This window comes from Contarinia nasturtii, unplaced genomic scaffold, assembly GCF_009176525.2.
Source record: "Contarinia nasturtii isolate CC-2019 unplaced genomic scaffold, AAFC_CNas_1.1 Cnas_scaffold_187, whole genome shotgun sequence".
In the NCBI taxonomy this organism is placed as follows: Eukaryota; Metazoa; Arthropoda; class Insecta; order Diptera; family Cecidomyiidae; genus Contarinia; species Contarinia nasturtii.
In genome coordinates, this window is record NW_022197544.1 from 8,859,068 (window position 1) to 8,878,095 (window position 19,028).

Here is a 19,028-nt window from a genome sequence, read left to right on the forward strand (position 1 = left end):
CACAAACTTTGATTAGTACTCGGAATACGCATTAGAGGTGTTGTTAGCTACAAGTTTTATACAGGAAATCCTATACCATGATCGGGCTTCGTTTTACATATTGTTTTAATATTTGAACTGAAGATTTTTTCCAAATATTTATGTATAAAATTAAATATTTTCGGATTTTTTATTAAAAAGTTTTAAAGGCAAATTTAATTATTATATTGATCGCTGTTTATTTTAAGAAAATAATATTTGTTTTGTTCAATTTTTTCTCATAATTTATGTTTTCAATAACAAAATTCATAAAATATAATCTACTCAATTTCACTAATAAAATAATTATTTTATTTTCATACTTTTCCGAACATTTTAATTTCTACGAACGAACGAACGAAATACATTTCTACGAACGATCGTTCGTTGGTGTTCGTTGACAGCTCTGACTATAACAAAACTCTCAATATTTTTTTTTGTGACATATCAGTTAGATTTCGATTTGTTTCAGTTATGTTTGATAGCTTTAGCTTTTCATGTTTTATGATTGTTTTTATTTTTCACTTAATGGAAAGCTCATGGCGTTCACAAACTTATATTTATGATAAAGAATTTATCGTTGTGGTTGACCTATAACGTCATATTTTCCGTATGAAAAATGTTGAAAATTCCAATTTTTCAGTAAGTGAAAATTGCACAAATAGTTTGCATATATGTTGAATGTATTCCGAACTTTTTGCCAACAGGGATTGTATACATTATCGTTTTTATCTCAAAGTCGGTTTAGCATACGAAAAAAAAACACCATTTCATTAACAAATTATTTAAGAGGATATCACAGTTGGAAATTTCGTTCGTAACAACTGGTCTTTCATAACAGCTTTTAATTGATGCTTTTATAATAAAATTTACTAATGAAGAAAAAATACTTTGTTCGAATATATGATTAAGTTAGAATAAAAACCAGACTTGAAATAAAAATCTATAAAACACAGCATTTTTCGCATGAAAATCGCTGTGTTCTACTTTTAAAGATTTTTATATCAAGGGTTTTTATTTTGGCCCATTCATATATTCTCTCAACGTAATATATAAAAGAAACGAAATATTTTAATAATTAATTCATTTAAATATTTAAAAAATGTGTGTGGTATTATGAAATTTATGTTCACAATAGTGATTGTGGCCATCGACTGTGCTATTTTTGAAATTTTATCAATTGTCCCACATCATTCAGTGTGCACAAAGAGAGGGTTTTTAATCAGTAAAACTGTTGACCCATTAGTGGAAATGTGCATTTGGGAAATTCAGCTGGAGAATTTGATTAAGAATGTCACAGATGTATCGATACAATACAGAATTAAATTACAGTATAAAAAATTACTTGCACAAAGAGAGAGGGGGAGGGACAGAGAGTGAGAAAGAGAGAGAAAGAAGAGAGCCGAGCAACACTCTTATATTGTAGGGATTACCCCAAACAAATTTTCGGATTTTTTTCTAATGTTACCCCAAAAGTAGTCAAAATGACTCCAAATGGAATAAATTATTATTTTGTGAACATAGAACTATTTTTCACAATAAAATTATTTTAAAACACCCAATAATGTACTGACAGTTCTAATGTGGTGAATTTTACAACAGAACGTTTAAAAAATCTTTATGTCAACGAACGTTGTGAATAGTCCAACAATCGTTGTCGTTGTGAATACGTACAATATACAATGAAATATGTATATTCACAATGACAACGATTGTTAGACAATTCACAACGTTCGTTGACATAAAGATTTTGTGAACGTTCTGTTGTAAAATTCACAACATCAGAGATGTCAGGGTGTTTCAAAAGTAATTCGTGCTTCCGTAAAACTTCAGAAAACAATATAAAAAATTTGACTATGAAAATTATTTCTTTGTTTACAAAATAATAATTTAATCCATTTGGAGTCATTCTGACTCCTTTTGGAGTAATCATGGTAAAAAATCCAAAAATGTGTTTGGGGTAATCCCAATAATATAAGAGTGAAGAAAATGAATAAAAATGAACAAACCTACTTTTGCGAGACCATTCCATTTGTGCGAGTGGTGGGCATTAAAATAGTTTGTGTTTCGTTTGAAAATTGGAATGCACTTTGCAATTTATGGATTCTTTGCCGATCATGACACACAATGAATGTACGTACATTTACAAGAGAAAAACGTAAGCCTGTTTTCGACAGTATAAATGTAGCGAAAACGCGAATGCGTCCTATTTCCAATGCAAATCATGTGCATGCTTTTGATTGGTGTGATGTTAACTTGCAGCGACACTATGGGATTTATGAAATTTTTCCACGTTTTTTTTTCTTCATCTTTTTTCAACGGCGGAAGAAAAAAAAATTTCGATCATGTTGTCTGAACTTGTGCTATTAGATAAATGTCGCAGCTTTTCCTTTTTCATACCATCATCAACCATCATGAAGCTTGTGAATCATGTCATTTGAAATGAATATTAAATGAACTCTTGCAAGCTAAATGTGGCAAACATTTGAATGTTCGACGTGAAGGGATTAAGTTTCCTTTTTGTTGTTACACGGTCTTTTTTTTCTTTCTCCCCTTCATACACATACATACACCTTGGCTCATCATTTTCAAAGAGACAAATGCTTTTTTCCATTGCATCGACGATCGTCGATTATGGAACACCCGCGTGCACACCATGATGTGTGTGTGAGTGTGTCGTGCATAATTCTTTGCTTAAGTAAACTATCAATTAAACATCAGTTGAGTGGTCGATTCCATTGAAAATCAATTGAATGCTAGATTTCTAACGGTATGCGTCAATTTCATGCAGCATGACCATTTGTGGTCATACGCAGACCTTTTCCAACACTATTCGTTATGAATTGAATGGGGTATGTTCATTGCCATTGGGGTAGTCGTTCGTTTGTGTGCACAATTTTTCGGTGTGCGAAAAAAAGAGTCATAGTGGACACGTTGGAGATATAGTAAGAATGAAAGAAGCGTTTTGTTCGATTATTGTTGGTAATTGCTTATTGAAACGTATCGAAAAACTGATTCAGCTGACTAAGCGATTGAATTGAAAAATAAAATAAATCATTATCGTTGTGTGTGTGTGTTTTTTTTTTGTGTTACGTTCAACGTTGCGTAAAAAATTGATAAAGTGCCATTAATTTGTTTCAGTTTTATTCAGCGAGCGCGGCGGAAACAAAATCATTCGCCACCAATAAAAATCGATATTATCCGCTATGTAGTGCCATTTCCCTCTCTGTCACACGTATGCCTCATTTTGTATCCATTAAGATATAATGCATATGTGTGCGACTTTTTGTTCGGTTACATTCATGGCGAACTAATTGAGAGTGGTTGGGGATTGGCATTAAATTTATTTTTATCCTTATCATTCACATGAAATTGAACCGAACAAATCAATGGACAAACGAACCATTGTAACGAGTATTGGCGAGATGGAATGGTAATCTGCCCAAATAATTAGCATTCATACAGACAGTATTTTTATCGATGGCTTGTGAGAATGATGTTGTCGAATTTCAGTCGAAATTAAGCACCATCAGCATCATTCGGCTAATCAAATTATTTATCAATCTTGCTTGAATTGGCAATGATACGGCGCGAGACAATAGCCTAACGAACACACACATATATTTCTACGTTCCAGAAGTCTTATTGAGGCCCAGAAGCGAACGTCCGACCGACGACTCCCGAATCCGACTCAAAAAAATTCTGGGTTGTTTGAAATTCCGGCCGGATACTTCAGATTTTTCGGATATTTTGGACGCATGAAATACCGAGTAGTCCGATCTGGTTCGGACAAACATAGAAACTATTTGGGTGGATCTCGGGCCGATTTTGATGCTCCTATACATCCTCTGCTACGTACACACACAATTGATGTATATACAAAAGATTCTTCTTTTAGTTTGGATAACATCAAAAATCAATTTCATTGATTTGGGAATGAGTCAAGTTTAGTGAAACTTATTCACTCTTCTTTGTTTCAAAACATCAAGCAATTTTATCTCTACATTTTCGTACAATAAATGATTTTTTGACATTGGTCGGAATTTGAAAACTCACACAAATTTCGTTGTTTAAAATAAAAAGCAAAACTATGAGAAATGGAAAACCTTTAATTTCTTTTACAAATTTTTAACAAAAGTTTCATTACACGAAATGCATGCTACTCGGCGGAAAGAACGGTGCAAATGCGTTCAAATAGATGTACCCTCCAGATTAAAATAGGTAAGAAAAAAATGTCCCCTTGATAATGTGAGGCAGAATCATTAGCATGGTTTTGCTGAAGAAACAACATCGTTAAAGCTAGCAGCTTCAAAATTTCCATGATCTAAAAATGGGGTGAAGCATTTAATTTCTTATTATTTAAAATGTCAACGATCATCAAAGAAAAAGGCCCCATTACCTGTGATGCTGCTGCCTGGAACTCCCTCACACCTACCTTCGCAAAACGAATCAGCGCATAAAACGACACAGTTACCCTGAGTATCCACAGATGATGCCCTGTCATCGATCTGCGGTGGAACATTTGTACATCCATTCACTTCAAATGTTTCGGAATATCCTGAAATCAATGATATAAAATGTTAATTATTTTATGTTTGACTGAGTTATTGAAGCTTGAAAATACCTTGTTGCCATTGATCATCGTAGAGAGTGATGTAGGTACCGTCTTTGACCTGTGCGTTCAAATTTTTACAGTACAAAACTGTAACCAGCAAAACAGCAAACAATTTTGATGAATTCATTTTATTGATGCCTTCTTGCCTTCTCAACACTTTGTAAAGATCAACTGAGTTTCTTCACGCTTTATATAGTCGAAGCGATCGGACTTAATCAATTTCACTGATCAATGTCCGTAAACGTCATTAATAGATAGCAAACGTGTTCATGACGTAATTGATAGCACATTTACTTGTGAACGAAACAACATTTCCTATTTACCATATTTGATTTGAGTCTATTTCGGTAATAATTCAGTAAACAAATGTGATTGATTTGCAACAATTTACGTTATGTAAATTATAGAAAACGAAATCTCCATTTTTTATCAGCATTTTGAGCAAGAACATTTATCGCACGCAATTTTTTTATCGAAACACTCTTAGATTTGATTCCAAACGAATAATTGATCATGGCTAACAGAACGCAACGAACTATTATTCAAGTAATATGAATATATTTGCATTTATTCGGCACTAAACACGGATTCAACGTCTTACATTGTAAATGTACATCTTAATATTCAAAATATTAGATAAAAGTTAGATGATATTCATTTACATATATTACATCACATCTAAACGATGTACTAAAACAGAAAATCCACGTTATTGCTATTAGTGTGAAATATTATGAACATATTTTTCAATTTACCAATGGACCCATCTCAAATAGATAACATTTGAAATTTGAAGGTTTTTTGTACATGTAGATTTAAGATTATAATCTAATTCACCATCTAATTATATACTTAGCACGCAATTTTAAATAGTTTAAATGACCCACTCAAAAATTATATACTTTTGTCGAAAAATTCATAAAATTTTGATATGTGGCTAAAAAAAGTTTTGTTTTCCCAGTGTAAATCGATTTATTCAATTTCAGTTGTTAAAATCTTATCAACACGGTGCACAAGATGCATTTAAATCTTGATCTTGACCTGACATTTGTGGGTACTATGTCGATTACGCTACACTTTCAAAATGTGTTTAGCAAAAAAATTATTTTACTAACTGTGGACCGGCCGTAAACTGATTATATTAAACGTCATCATGATAAGGAATTTCTCACAAATTCATTTTTAGTATAATCAACTATTTACTACATATTAATGAAATCATCTGCGACTTGTTCCATGTTGCTTGAATTGGCAACGATAAGGCGCAAGCCTGACAAACACACACACAATTGATGTACAAAAGATTCATTTACTTTATTTAGTTTGATTTGGATGAAAAATCAATTTCATTGATTCGAGAATGAGTCAAGTTTAGCGAAATGCATTTACGTTCCATTGAAACTCATTCATTTGCTTTATCAATTGACAGCGAAATCGTATTTTTAGACACCCTTCACAACATTGTTTGTTTCTTAATTATAGTGGCTGTTCCTAGTGCACTTTTAGCCATTTGGCCTAGAAAAAAAATAATCAATAAAATAACGTGCAGACACATCGTCAAATGTGTACTACGACAATTTCTCTGTGGGGTAAAAAAAGTGTGCGAGAAAAACATACACACACCTCGGATGATAAATAGAGAAAGCTCTATACAGAGAAAGAGAGGTAACGAACGGAAAAGGGTTGATATGAATCGTTAGAAGCTACCCACGATCTAGGCTAAATGAATGTGCATTAAACAAGCAATCGCACACACGCCATAAAATAAATTGCACATACGTAGTACAAATCCAAGCGCGTACACACAAACACATACACACAAGCACTCATTCACTCTTGTGTGGATCATGAGTGTGACAGCTCTACGAAAAGAAAAATTGCGTTTTGAGTATCGAAATAAAAATGAAACCGAAGCACATGGTAACCATTTTGTTCTGTATTTGATATATCATAGAAGCGGGAATTCATTCCGAGCGATATTCATATGACAAATGATGGTCTAGTAATTCTAACAAGCAAACAATGATCCTATTTTATTGTTTTATACCAATTGAATTGGCATTGATGCCACTGCTGAGCTGGCTGAGAATGAGATTTTTCGTCCTTAGATTATATGTTTTCGTTTGCTTCTCGTTTTTTTTGCTATGAATGCAAAAATCGATTGAATTTTTTTCGCCCACGAAAATACCATAAATCGTCGCAACCATGCGAAAAAATGATTTCAATTTTGGTGCCTTTCATTGTAATAACATTTACAAAGTTTGCATTGAATTTGAAGAAGAAAAAAAAAAACATTATTCTCTTGCCAGTAAAACATTTGGATACTGAACTCTTTTTTCCAGAATAACCAAATCACATTCATAACATGACAGGCGGTTTTCTTCATATTCATACTTAGTCTCTGTATATATGGCCATTCCATGCATATGTTGTTTCCACATCGTTGGCATGACACACACACGAACAAAAAAAGAAACGGACCAAAGTAATCAAAATGTGGAATATCAACGACGAGTGAGAAAATACCTGCAAGGAAACATTTAAAATGAACCAAAGCAAAACTTGAAAAATGTGCCCACTTTGAAAATATCAGAATAAATATGACAGTGTTTTTGCTTGTATTTGCTTGTACTTGCTGGCCAAAGAATGTACATGTACATACTTGGCCACTGAAATATTTAACAAAACTAGCAAATGGCGTTATAATACAATAATAAGAACATTCGGACTCAAATGTATGGCGGTGGTAAAATCACAAGTGCGCTGCATGAATAAATATTTGCGAACCCAAGCGCGGTCGCTCATGACGAATATCTTAATGAACATAATCGAGTATGGACGAAAATAATGTAAGAATGACACACGACAACTACAACGGTACGGCCTGAATAAAATGAATTTTGCCAACACAGTAAATGAATGGCGTGCGCATCAGCCAGAGCATTTGTAATGCTGGTATTTTACATGGGATTTCATGGTTCGTGTCATTTCAACTATATAGCATATATACACTCACAGTTTCACATATATAAATGATATTAGAGTTTCTTCATAAGCAAAATGCTAGTAGCTATCCCAACGTAAAAATGAAACTCTTATCAAAAAAAACTTTTCGGAATCAATTTGTGTGTTCCATAAATTTTTACCTTTGATACCTTACAAAATAACACTTGGCTAAATGAAACCAGCAATTTATTGAGAGATACACACACACAATTTTCGACACAATGTCATAGCGCTCAATCTCTTCTTGGATTTTTACATAGGTGCTACATTTATTACGTAGAATATGTGTCATTAACGTGATTTAAGACTTAATAAACACGTGGCAAGTGCGTTGATAGCATTTGTTTTGTCATTTGAATGTCTTCGCATGAAAATTGTACAAGGCGTACACAGCAGGTTGAATTGGCAATGGCTGTGTGTGTATATGGGTGGCAAAAGTGGTAAATAACGACAGATATGCGTACGTAAACATGAGCACAAGTACAAAATATATTGTACATTATATTGCTAACGCTTGCACACAACGCCCTCTAAATCCTTCGTGCATCTTATCGCTTTTATCAAAAACCGTAAAACTGTCTTACCTTGACAAAAGCTTTTTTTTAGCTCATACGTTTTTTTAACTCCTTATGAAGCTCAATTTTAAAACGTTACGAAATTTCTCATTTTTGTATCGTTACCGAAAGAGAAAAATGATCACACAAATCCGCTCTTCGTTCCGAAAAATTTAAAATGTCATGTTAGCACATTTTTCACAGCACATCCAGATGAGATGATTATGATGACAGTATTCATGACGTTCAAATATTTATGCAGAAGGCGGGGGGGGGGGGGGGGGATGTTCTGTGTACTAAACAACAAAAACCTAATAATAAATTCTCTGAATTGTTTTTGTTGCTGTTTTAATTGGATTTTTAGAGGCATGTGCTTCAATTAAAATGGCAAAGTGAAAATTGAAAAGACACACGCTTTCATTGTATTCGAAACTCATGTTACTGTCGATGTTGTAAATAGTAACGCTAGATAATTATTGTGCCATTTTCGATGTACGTGATCAATACTTTTGATATATGCATTCACAGTACATGCAAGAATTTTACTTATCACTTTATAATCCATATATCTATTAATTTCATCTTTTTTTCTGTTTTAATTTGCAAATTCGTAATCATCATTAGTCAAATTGAATGATGTAGCGAAACAACAATAATCAAATGACAATTAATCCAAGATTCGTATTCTATAATTAAGCACTTTTCGTTAGTACACGCGCGTTTATCATTTTGGTATGATGTAAGTTTTTTTTAATGAAAGACGCAAAGCATTCATATCGTAAATTAAAGACACACATTGAAACACATAAAAAAAGCAATGTAGATAATTACCGAAATCGTGTAGCATGTGTGTTGTCATGTCATCTTGTTAAGCCTCAAAACGCACTTTTGAAAAGGGAAATTATAAAGAACGGAAAAGACATGCATTTGCTTAGAAAGGAACTTATAAATGCCAAGTGAGTGACACAAATCATTGATCTTGATGCGATTTTTTTATTTCCATAGGGTTCTGCCTCGAAAAATCGAAAAAATTTAGGGTCCACAAGAATGTTTTGAGGGTTCCGAAAAATGTTTGAGGAGGAGGTTTAATCTGAACCCTAAGAAGCCTCGTCAACCATTATGCTTAGAAAGGAACTTATAAATACCATATCACCGAAAAATGAATGTATCAATATATAATGTAAATACACAATAAACGATTTCATTTTAATGTACACAATAAAAGTCGTTGCAAGTTATTATATCATATGGTTGTGTTTAGGTTGGCATTATAAAATTTATTATTCAGTTTGATGTTGTTCAGGTCATTTCCGAGGTTATTTCATGTACCCGAAACTTTTCACAAACAATGCAAAATTAATTAGATTTAAATCCACGCGATTAAAAATTTGTAATGTTGACCCTTATCTCGTTTGATTGTGTTTAAAGCATTTTATGCAAGCGGTTCGGTATCTTTCGTCTTCATTGCATAAAATTTTAATCAGAGAAAATTGGTAAGCTTAAATTAAAATGCAAAATGCACGATAGAAAAAAAAACAAAGGTTACACCAATGTGACATTACGTTATTTGAGTGGACACAAGCGCGTGTATCGTGCAATGGCACAAATGTATATATCTTGTTTGAGCAAATTGGCGAATATTGATTATAATTGTAATTCATTTTGCGTACAACGGCAATGATTAGCGCTAATTGTTTTAAACGAAACGATCCGTTGTTTTATTAACGCAACAATCGTAACATGCTGTTTTACAAATGGACACATTTACGATTCGTTTCGTTTAAGAATGCCCAAGGGAGAAATCCGAACGAAACAACAACAAAAAAGAAACTATATGTGTGTATACGGTCCAATATGACCATCATTTTATGTTGGAAATGCTTTGGCCGGAATGGAAATTCAAATAAAAGTTGCTGACGGAAGCATATAAATCGGTGCGCATATCATTTTTTGTATATGTCCTTGTGCATAAAAATCGCCAAATCAAACATACATGAGGGCACAACGAAGCAGATTCAAATAATTCGTAGAAAAGAGAATTCAGTTTTATTTTAGCGAAACATACGTCGGCAATATTTTTCCGATTCGATATGATATTAGTTTGATCGTGGTAACTCGAATTCCACACCCAAGTAAAAACCAATATATATTCTCTTCGAAGCGTTCAAGGATAATCACCATAGTCACAACTTTCTATATCAGTAAATATTTTCGGTATGTGTGTAAGGGTGCCACTTTTACTTTTCCCTATAAAAAACGTTTGATTATTTCAACAAATAATTAAAGTCCAATGTAAATATAGTGTAATGAATTGTCACGATATCATTATTACTTAAAAAATAGCGTAAAAATAGCTAAACAATAATACATTATTAGTACCGTTTACCAGCCGTTCAATTATACCAATTTGTGTCAATTAGAAATATGGGATCGCGATTACATTCTCGATAATGTGACAAATATCGTTCGAAAAATTGATTCGAGCAAAGCAATCACTGTGACTTTTGGATTTAATCTGTGAATTTTGCCCGACAACTAAAGCTGATAACCAAATGTTCAAAGTGAAAAGTGCTTGTTTCAATGGATGCTTTTCGACAATATACTGTTGAGGCTATTTCAATTTGACGAGATCCAATTTTTTTTGAGCCAGCGATACTGAACCAATGACAGATTTAGATGAAGATTAATCGACTCTCAATTTGCTGCACTAAACGCATTGTTGTGTTTTTCTTCCATCCATAATACATCTGTGACATTTTTTTTCTCTATGGTTTACCAATGACAATTTATGTACTATTACTATATGAGATACGATGATTGAAATGTTGATCTCATGAAATAAACATTTATCTGACATCCAATATTTCACATGATGATTTGTAAGCTGAATGGGATAAAAGGTGAATAACGATGATTTATGCCATTTCCGCTAAAACTCGTAAAACTTCGTGTGTTTGTGGCAAAAACCGATATACATATATATATTTTACCTGATTTTCGATTATCGTTGACGGTTCTTTCAACAAAGCATTCAATGCAAATGCCAATTTTATAGTCGTACATCCGACCACAGAAATAACATTCCATTTCACTCAACTTTTACAATAGTTTGTGTTTTTCTTCTTCGACATCTTTTTCTTCTTGTTTGTCACAAGAATATGCAAGCGTGAAAACTTTATTCGTTAAAATGTTTTTTTTTTCAACAGCGACTTGTCTAACAAAAGTCAAGCGCACAATAAAAAAACGGCGATAAAGAAGGCAGAAGTGACTGAGTTTGAAAACACAACGTTTGAAACGTCGAAGAAGAAAGGGTGGTTTGAAAAGTTCTTTTTTGTATTCGACAGTCCGTTCGATTTGTTTGCAATTTTAGATTCCATGTGCATCGAACAAAAAAAGAAAACATTATTGGTTGAGGAATGCGGCTGAATATTAAATAGAATAATCGAAACATATCACCAATCGTGAGAGCCAAACGGAAAATTGAACAAAACTAGTTGAGATGAAGCGCGATGAAAATACTGAAAATCGATCGATAAACTAAGTAGCAATGTTGGCACAATGTGAGGTACGTGTTTACTGAACGAGGAACGAGAATTGGGCGGCATAAGGTGAACCATGACCAAAAAAGACAAATATAGTAGCATAACACATCACAGTTTGACTAGCACAACATAAAAACGATTGAAACCACCACTGTGCTGCTGTTTTGCCGTTGGTCTACACACATCAGCCCCTTCACTGGTTTGTACTTTTGTTTGTTATGTCGCAAACAGAAAATAGAAATTTTCTAAACGAGTTATGAAGAGAAAAACACACACACACACACACACACACACGGAACAAAATCAAACGCCATTGTTAATAACATACGAAAACATCAAACGGTAACAGTAGAAAAAAGGAACAAAAAAAAAACGCAAAAACAGACTAGAACAAATGGATTTCGAAAAAACAAACTTTTTCGTATTTCTAAAAAAAAGAACACCATCGAAACATTGTTTGTACGTGCGTATACATTATGAATACAATGTATTCACATACGATTTTTGATTGGAATTTGATCGGTATGGTTTGGTATGAGCAACTTGTTTACAAATTAATATCCAAAAATTCGGACGGGCGTGCATTTTCTGTTAAATTCTTATGGCATAGTCAAGAAATCCTTGGAATGATTTGTGCGCTTTTTTTTTGTTGCAAACTCGATAATATAAGTTGAACGAATATCAACGCCTCTGCTGTGTATATCACGTGCATATTCCATCAGGTATTATTCGTTTAACAAGATGACAACAATGACAGTAACTGACAATAAATAGAACACAGCAACAGTGCACATTTTTTTCGGAAAATGGTTTCGGGCAACCAAAAAAAAAGAGAGAGAAGTGAACTCCCCGAGAAAAAAGCATAGCTTTACTAACCCAATGTCAATAGAGGCCAATCATAAACTGACGTAATCAAAATTGTTTCTCTTATTTACGAGATGATTGCCTTTTTTGTTTTGACCATATAAAACATTGATGTAGACAAATACACAAATTCTGTCTATGACATATTTCTAAATTGTAGGAACTACTGGACAAGAGAGAGAGAAAAAGGTCAATATTTCGGCTATATGAGCTTGTTATCAAATGAAACGGAATTAAAACATTCTGAATAAATTTCGACAAAGCGAAACACATAATAAATACTTCGATTTTTTTTATGGCGAAAATACCGCATTGCAAATTATGTAAAAAAACGTTCAGCTGAAATTCAAGCTAATTTGCGAATTTCTATTTATTGGAGACTATAAAAACGTAGCTTAGATCGACTGTTGATCCATGTAAATAGCTCCAAGTATATAATTCGATTTGTGGCATCACCAACTATTACATTGCCAATGAATCTCAAAAGGCATGGTATTATTCATCATCAGCATCGCCATCATGGCAGTATTGAAATTACTGAATGATTTGTATCCATTGCCAACACACAATACACATCTTTTACATCGGTTTCACATCGATAATTGTTACCTTCAATTTACTCTCTATTATCTCTGTATCGCAACGTAAATTGTTCAATAAATGTTGGTCGATTCTTGTATCCGTTTAAATGAGTTTCCCTTAAGCCGCCCACAAAATCGGCATTAAAAATAAAACTATATCTAGTTATGAAATATATATAGAAACAATAAACTATTGATATTTACTCAAGGGGCGGAGATGAGTGAGACTCAAACATGTGCTTCTTCTTCAAAACAATACATACACAAGCATCATATGTACAGCAGAAGTCAATAAGTATTCATCACAGAAACAAAGCTGGATAGCGCGCGCATGTATTTGTGTTTGTATACTTTTGATGTTTTTGAGTTAGTGTGTATGTATTGTTTTGAAGAAGAAGCACATGTTTGAGTCTAACTCGTTTAGATTTAAATTACTTAGGCATTTCCAGGCCATGCATTTACTCATTGGACGCAGACAATATAAACGATTTTCCATCAATGGAATATGAAACTTTCATTTCCAACGATTTATATTGAGTACACCATCGATATTTCTCTGAATTGAGTCGAGACTTAGTGTGGTGAATAAAAAAAATATTTATATGATCCCGGAAAAGAGTAAGGGAGTTGCTATCGTAACGAGATGTTCATAGGTTTCGTGTGACTCGAGCACTTTGATTACTTGATTGAATACTTGGGACGGAAACTAACTCTTTTTGGCATTACAACCGTTCAACGTTTGGCCATATTCCATTGTCATTCGATTCACCCGTTGACATATTCTCCGGGGAACACATACACACATAAAATGTTTTGTTTGAATGGTCAATGCGGCGAAATCTCGGTGATATTTCGTCTTCGATTTACTTGATTGGTTTCAAATCTCGAATGTGCATTCGATGCACATTAGGGTGTTTCCACATGAAAAATATTAAAAAGTGGCTATTATCATTTTGAAGAGCGTTAAATTCTGTATAAGATGATTTGATTTTTGATGCTGATTGGTGGCCGATGTCACTTCCTGGACTAAAAACACATTTGTAAATTGATTTCATGTCGCATTCACGCCAAAATCTGTAATTGATGAAAATATAAGATTGAACTAAATTAAAAACACTCAAAATAATTTTAATATCAAAATAATTGCCTAAATATTAATGAAAGTAACACAAAAACTCACAATTTTACCACAATAAACCAAAACATTGCAAATTCGCCAATTCATTTGACAGAATGACATTTGAAGCGTGATTCGCTCACGCATGACAAATGACAGGTTATGTGTCAAATGAATTGGCGAATTTGCATTGTTTTGGTTTATTGTGGTAAAATTGTTAGTTTTTGTGTTACTTTTTTTGAATATTTAAGCAATAATATTGATACTAAAATTATATTTCATATTTTTAATTTTGTTCAAACTTATAATTTCATTCTGGCGTGAATGCGACATGAAATCAATTTAAAAATGTGTTTTTAGTCCAGGAAGTGACATCGGCGACCAATCAGCATCGAAAATCAAATAATCTTATACAGAATTTTACGCTCTTCAAAATGATACTAGCCACTTTTTAATATTTTCCATGTGGAAACACCCTAATGCACATTCATTGTTGTACCCACATCACAAATAGACAACGAGCTTTTTATATGTGGGTACGAGAGAGCTCTTCGGTGGTAAACTGAATATATTCATTGAAAGAACGTCAAGATTGCATATACGTAAAGTAGTTTATCTCCTTTAGCGTTTATTTCTTCTTTTATATCTTCTTTTTTTTTGTTGTTTTCTCTCCCATGCTATGTTCATTTTATGCGATCTATTCGAGCGTATGCGATACGGTTCCGCAAAGTGTTGAAGCAGAACACAAATATCTATATATGTGTTGTCATAATGCACAATACTCAATTTAACCTTACTTTGATGAGTCTAATGTCAAACAATTCAAACAAAGTGAATTCCAAAAATAGCAAACATTATCGAAATTACACAGTCACTTTGTTGCGTCTAAAAAAGGAATCGAATTCTATGAATTAACAAGTATATTCTATTGAACACTTGAGCCATCTCTCTCTCTCTCTCTCTCTCTATCAATGCCATGGCACATTTAGTTTCAAAAGGCATCTAATTACAAAATTTCAACTATAAAATCGAACAATGCAAATTAGGGTGAAAAATTGCGGTCGCCATCCGAATTTTAAAAAAAAATGTGCTTGAATTCGCATGCACTTTTTCCGAATGTTTCCGTTTTCTATTAAGACAACAATATCATTTGTAAGTGTGCCAGACGAATAAGAAGAAGAAGAAACTATATAGAAAAATAGCTGCAACAAGAAAAATGGAGAGAAAAAAATGGCGAATATTTGTTTCTATTCAATGTCACTCATTGTCGCCACCCAGTAAACACAAAAAGTGCTCATGATTTGTATAAGAAAGAAATTTCCATTTATTCATGGACTTTTTTCCTCTCTCAAGTATAGGGAAATACGAGAGCAGAAAAAGGAGGAGTAAACGGGAAAAAAGCATAATGAAGAAAAAAAACACTAGAGAACAAACCACGCGCATGATAAGAAATTCTGGAAAGCAACGTTGCAAAATTATGGAATGTTATGCATAATTTTATATAGAATAATCTGCGATTCGGCATATACTATACTACTCTCTCTCTCTCACTATGTGTACATTTTCTCTCTTGCTGAACTGTTGTAGTTGGATCGGTCGGTTCCATTGTTGGTTGTATTGTTGTTTGTAATGGTATCAAATTGGTGAGATTGAATGTCACTATTTCGACTACTTATGTGTACGTCACTACCTCAGTATCGTTATCGTGGTATTTTCATGACATATCTGAGCACATTTATTTCTTTTTTTTTACATCGAACACTGAATAGCAAGCAGTTCGATTTCGATTTTACATTGTTTTGTATCATCATTTCTGCCGCCTCTATGATGATAAAAAAAATATCGTTTTGTTTTCTATACGCCTTTTTCATTCATATATTTTCAATGTTATGGCTTGATAAAAAAGGGCCCAAAACGTACTTTGTATTCAAAAGAGATTTTCTTAAATTATTTATCGACAAAGAGCGAGAGAGGGAGAGAGAGAGAGAGCAGAACGATGACTTTCAGAGAGAAGGAACAAGTGCTATCATTCTTGATCAAATAATAATTTATTACGGCGCTAGTTATGTATTTGTCATTGAATTTATTCAGTGGAATTGGGCATTATTGCTTTATGCATAAGCTTATATGTCACATAAAAAGCAAAAATAGGCAGACTTAACATTCAAATTCAACATCTTTACATAAATACGCCAGATATGTGTTCCAAGTTTGGGTGAAACATAGACGCTTTTGGGATCAAATTTCGAATGATTTTATCTGTGTAACAAAAAAAACGATGTTGTTTTTCTCGGTTGCTCTCTGTGTCATATCAGAACATAGTTAATCTCAATATAATTGTTTTGAGTGACCTGAACCAACATAAAAACAATTCAAACTTTCCACCTTTGGGATTCTATCGAACACAAATGCAAATCCCATACACATACTTGCACGAACAACCCATCCATAGTTTTTGTGTTATATTTTCTTATTTAATTCATTTTATTATTTCTATCACGTTTTCGAAACTAAAAAAAAGAGTCCAAAAAACATATGCTTAGTTTAAATTCGCATCCATCGACATTGAAATTGTCAATAAAGTTGTATTTATATGCATTGAATGATGGCTACCAATAATAATAGCTACCAAAATAGCAATGAAACAATTATTTATTACATGTGAAAAGTCGATCATTTGAAATCATCGCCAAACTGACTACATTTTTGTGCATGGAAATTTTACGATAAAACTTCACATCGAGCCAATTATTATCGATAAATGAAAGAAAAATTAAATAAAAGAGAATAGACAAGAAGGTAAAACATATCTACTAGTTTGAGAAATGTTCACTATTTTTGGTCTGCGGTCAAGTATGTGGGTTGTTGTTGATTTTAACACACAAACATTTGGTCGAATTTGTTTGGTTTTCTAGCCGAATCAAAATCAATATGCACTATACAAGTTTTATCTTTTCGGCGTACAGAGAAAAACATACATACACAGTTATAGTGTCAGTTTATTTTACAACCAAATCGATATCCGGCCTGAAATTGTTTTATGCATAATTGAACAACGACATCAATCGTTTGCAACAAAGCTCTCTATATTGTCTATTCGATAGGGCGCTCTCGTGTATTTAGCGAATGAAAATGTCGACAACCGTAAAATCATACGGGATTTCCTTTTTCAACTAGCTTATTTTTTTGCGTATACACCTTGATTCGAAATCACATTGTGTTCAACCTTTATTTTACGTGAATTTATTTCAGGGATAGTGTACAAAATATAGTAAAAAGAAAATAGTAGTAATTTTTTAAATTTTGTGGTTAGTTTTGATGTAGATTCATTTCATCGTTCGCATTCGAGATATATATGCGCCAATCTAGCATCTATTTTGATGCTTATTACAATAGTTTTGGTTGGCTGGCAGGCAAACATTTCATTTCAGATTCGAAATGGCCTAAAGTGTGTTGGGATCGCATGAAAATTTCAATGCTTCTGTCGAATTTTTCGACATATAACATACGACGTCGAAAAATGTACATAATATACAAGAATATCTGAATATGTATTAGCCTCTTATTTATATACCTATATAAGTAATATGTATACTGAAATTGATTTCTGATCTTATTCGCAATTCGATTTTGTTTTTTCCTTTTCTTTCATATATCTACATTTCCTTCATCTCTTCCGGATATGTGTGCACGATGATATCATAACTATAAATTTATATAACAAATGTTACTGTGATGGCACTGTTTAGAGCAAGCAGCAACAAAGATTCAAGCAGTTTTTCGTGGACACAAAGGTTTGTATAAGCGAAAAAGACGACAAACAGAGATAAAAAAACTTACTTTTAATGACATATATTTGAAGCGAAAGAAAAAAAAACTCACTGCAACATTGCTTTGAGCTCATAAAGACAATCTTCTCTTTTTTTCGCTCTTCGTAATTTAGTACGCGCAAGCATGAAGCAAGGAGATTCATCAAACAGCACCAATACAAAGAACGCAACATCAGCAACTGCCATAAGTAATGCAAGCAATGAACCTGAGCCAACTGAAGATGAATTAAAAGCGGAGTTTCGGGAAGATGATAAAGGTAAATATTATTTGAATATTCTTTTAATCGCCTTATTCTCATCGTTTTTATCGATTCCGTTTTTATCGCATTTATTCGCAATTCGGTCGTCACTTTAGCACATATATTTGGTTTTATCACAATTTATCCGCCATTTGGTCTCTAGGTCATTTTATTATCACAATCATAAATACAAAAAAAGAAGAAGAGAAAAGTATGAAATCGAAAGATCGACACTAAACCATATAGCCTGTGCTGGTGCTATTCCATTTTCATTCTTCTTTATCGCTTTTATCATATCATCTTTTCATGTATCTTTCAAATAAATGGCTTGCACTTGATGCTTCATATCGCTCCATATTCATGTGAGTTGCTTACGAATTCATTCGTTGCCTTTTCACCACACACTCCCTCTCCCCATCAAACCAAACGGAACAATGAATTCGAATGTTTGTGTGTGTGTTTTGGTTCTGGGATTTTGCATAAACCTATTCTATTATATTTGAAGTCAGTCTACACTTTACATGGTGTATTTTCGTTTTGTTTTGTATATAACTCGATTTGTTAATTCTATATCACGCATGTTATAAATGTAAAAACAAATTGTCAGATCATGTTGTGCATATTAACTAAAGTGAAAGCTTTTAAGCACTATCCCAGAACTA

The 19,028-nt window shown here is 33.1% G+C and overlaps 2 protein-coding genes across 3 annotated transcripts in view; one reads left to right on the top strand and one right to left on the bottom strand.

Annotated features, from left to right (window-relative positions):
- Positions 1-19,028, top strand: part of LOC116352102 — a 54,208-nt gene that overhangs the window by 16,416 nt on the left and 18,764 nt on the right. For both annotated transcript variants that reach the window (XM_031784403.1, XM_031784404.1), the window contains exons 3-4: positions 18,047-18,091; positions 18,241-18,384. In XM_031784403.1, coding sequence (XP_031640263.1) covers positions 18,047-18,091; positions 18,241-18,384 — 189 coding nt within the window. The remainder of the gene's footprint in view (positions 1-18,046; positions 18,092-18,240; positions 18,385-19,028) is intronic.
- On the bottom strand, positions 4,108-4,812 carry LOC116352110. Its single transcript, XM_031784416.1, has 3 exons — positions 4,643-4,812; positions 4,418-4,576; positions 4,108-4,342 (listed from the first exon to the last, which is right to left on the bottom strand). Exons 1-3 carry the CDS (start codon positions 4,758-4,760, stop codon positions 4,281-4,283), a joined length of 339 nt encoding a protein of 112 aa, XP_031640276.1. The 5' UTR covers positions 4,761-4,812; the 3' UTR covers positions 4,108-4,280.

What these genes read in the sequence shown, in the direction of transcription:
- LOC116352110 (XM_031784416.1), bottom strand. Translation starts at nt 4,760, where the DNA reads ATGAATTCATCAAAATTGTTTGCTGTTTTGCTGGTTACAGTTTTGTAC. An exon ending in CGATGATCAATGGCAACAAG is followed by an intron (nt 4,577 to 4,642) that starts GTATTTTCAAGC and finishes CATTGATTTCAG; the next exon opens with GATATTCCGAAACATTTGAA. An exon ending in TCCAGGCAGCAGCATCACAG is followed by an intron (nt 4,343 to 4,417) that starts GTAATGGGGCCT and finishes CCCCATTTTTAG; the next exon opens with ATCATGGAAATTTTGAAGCT.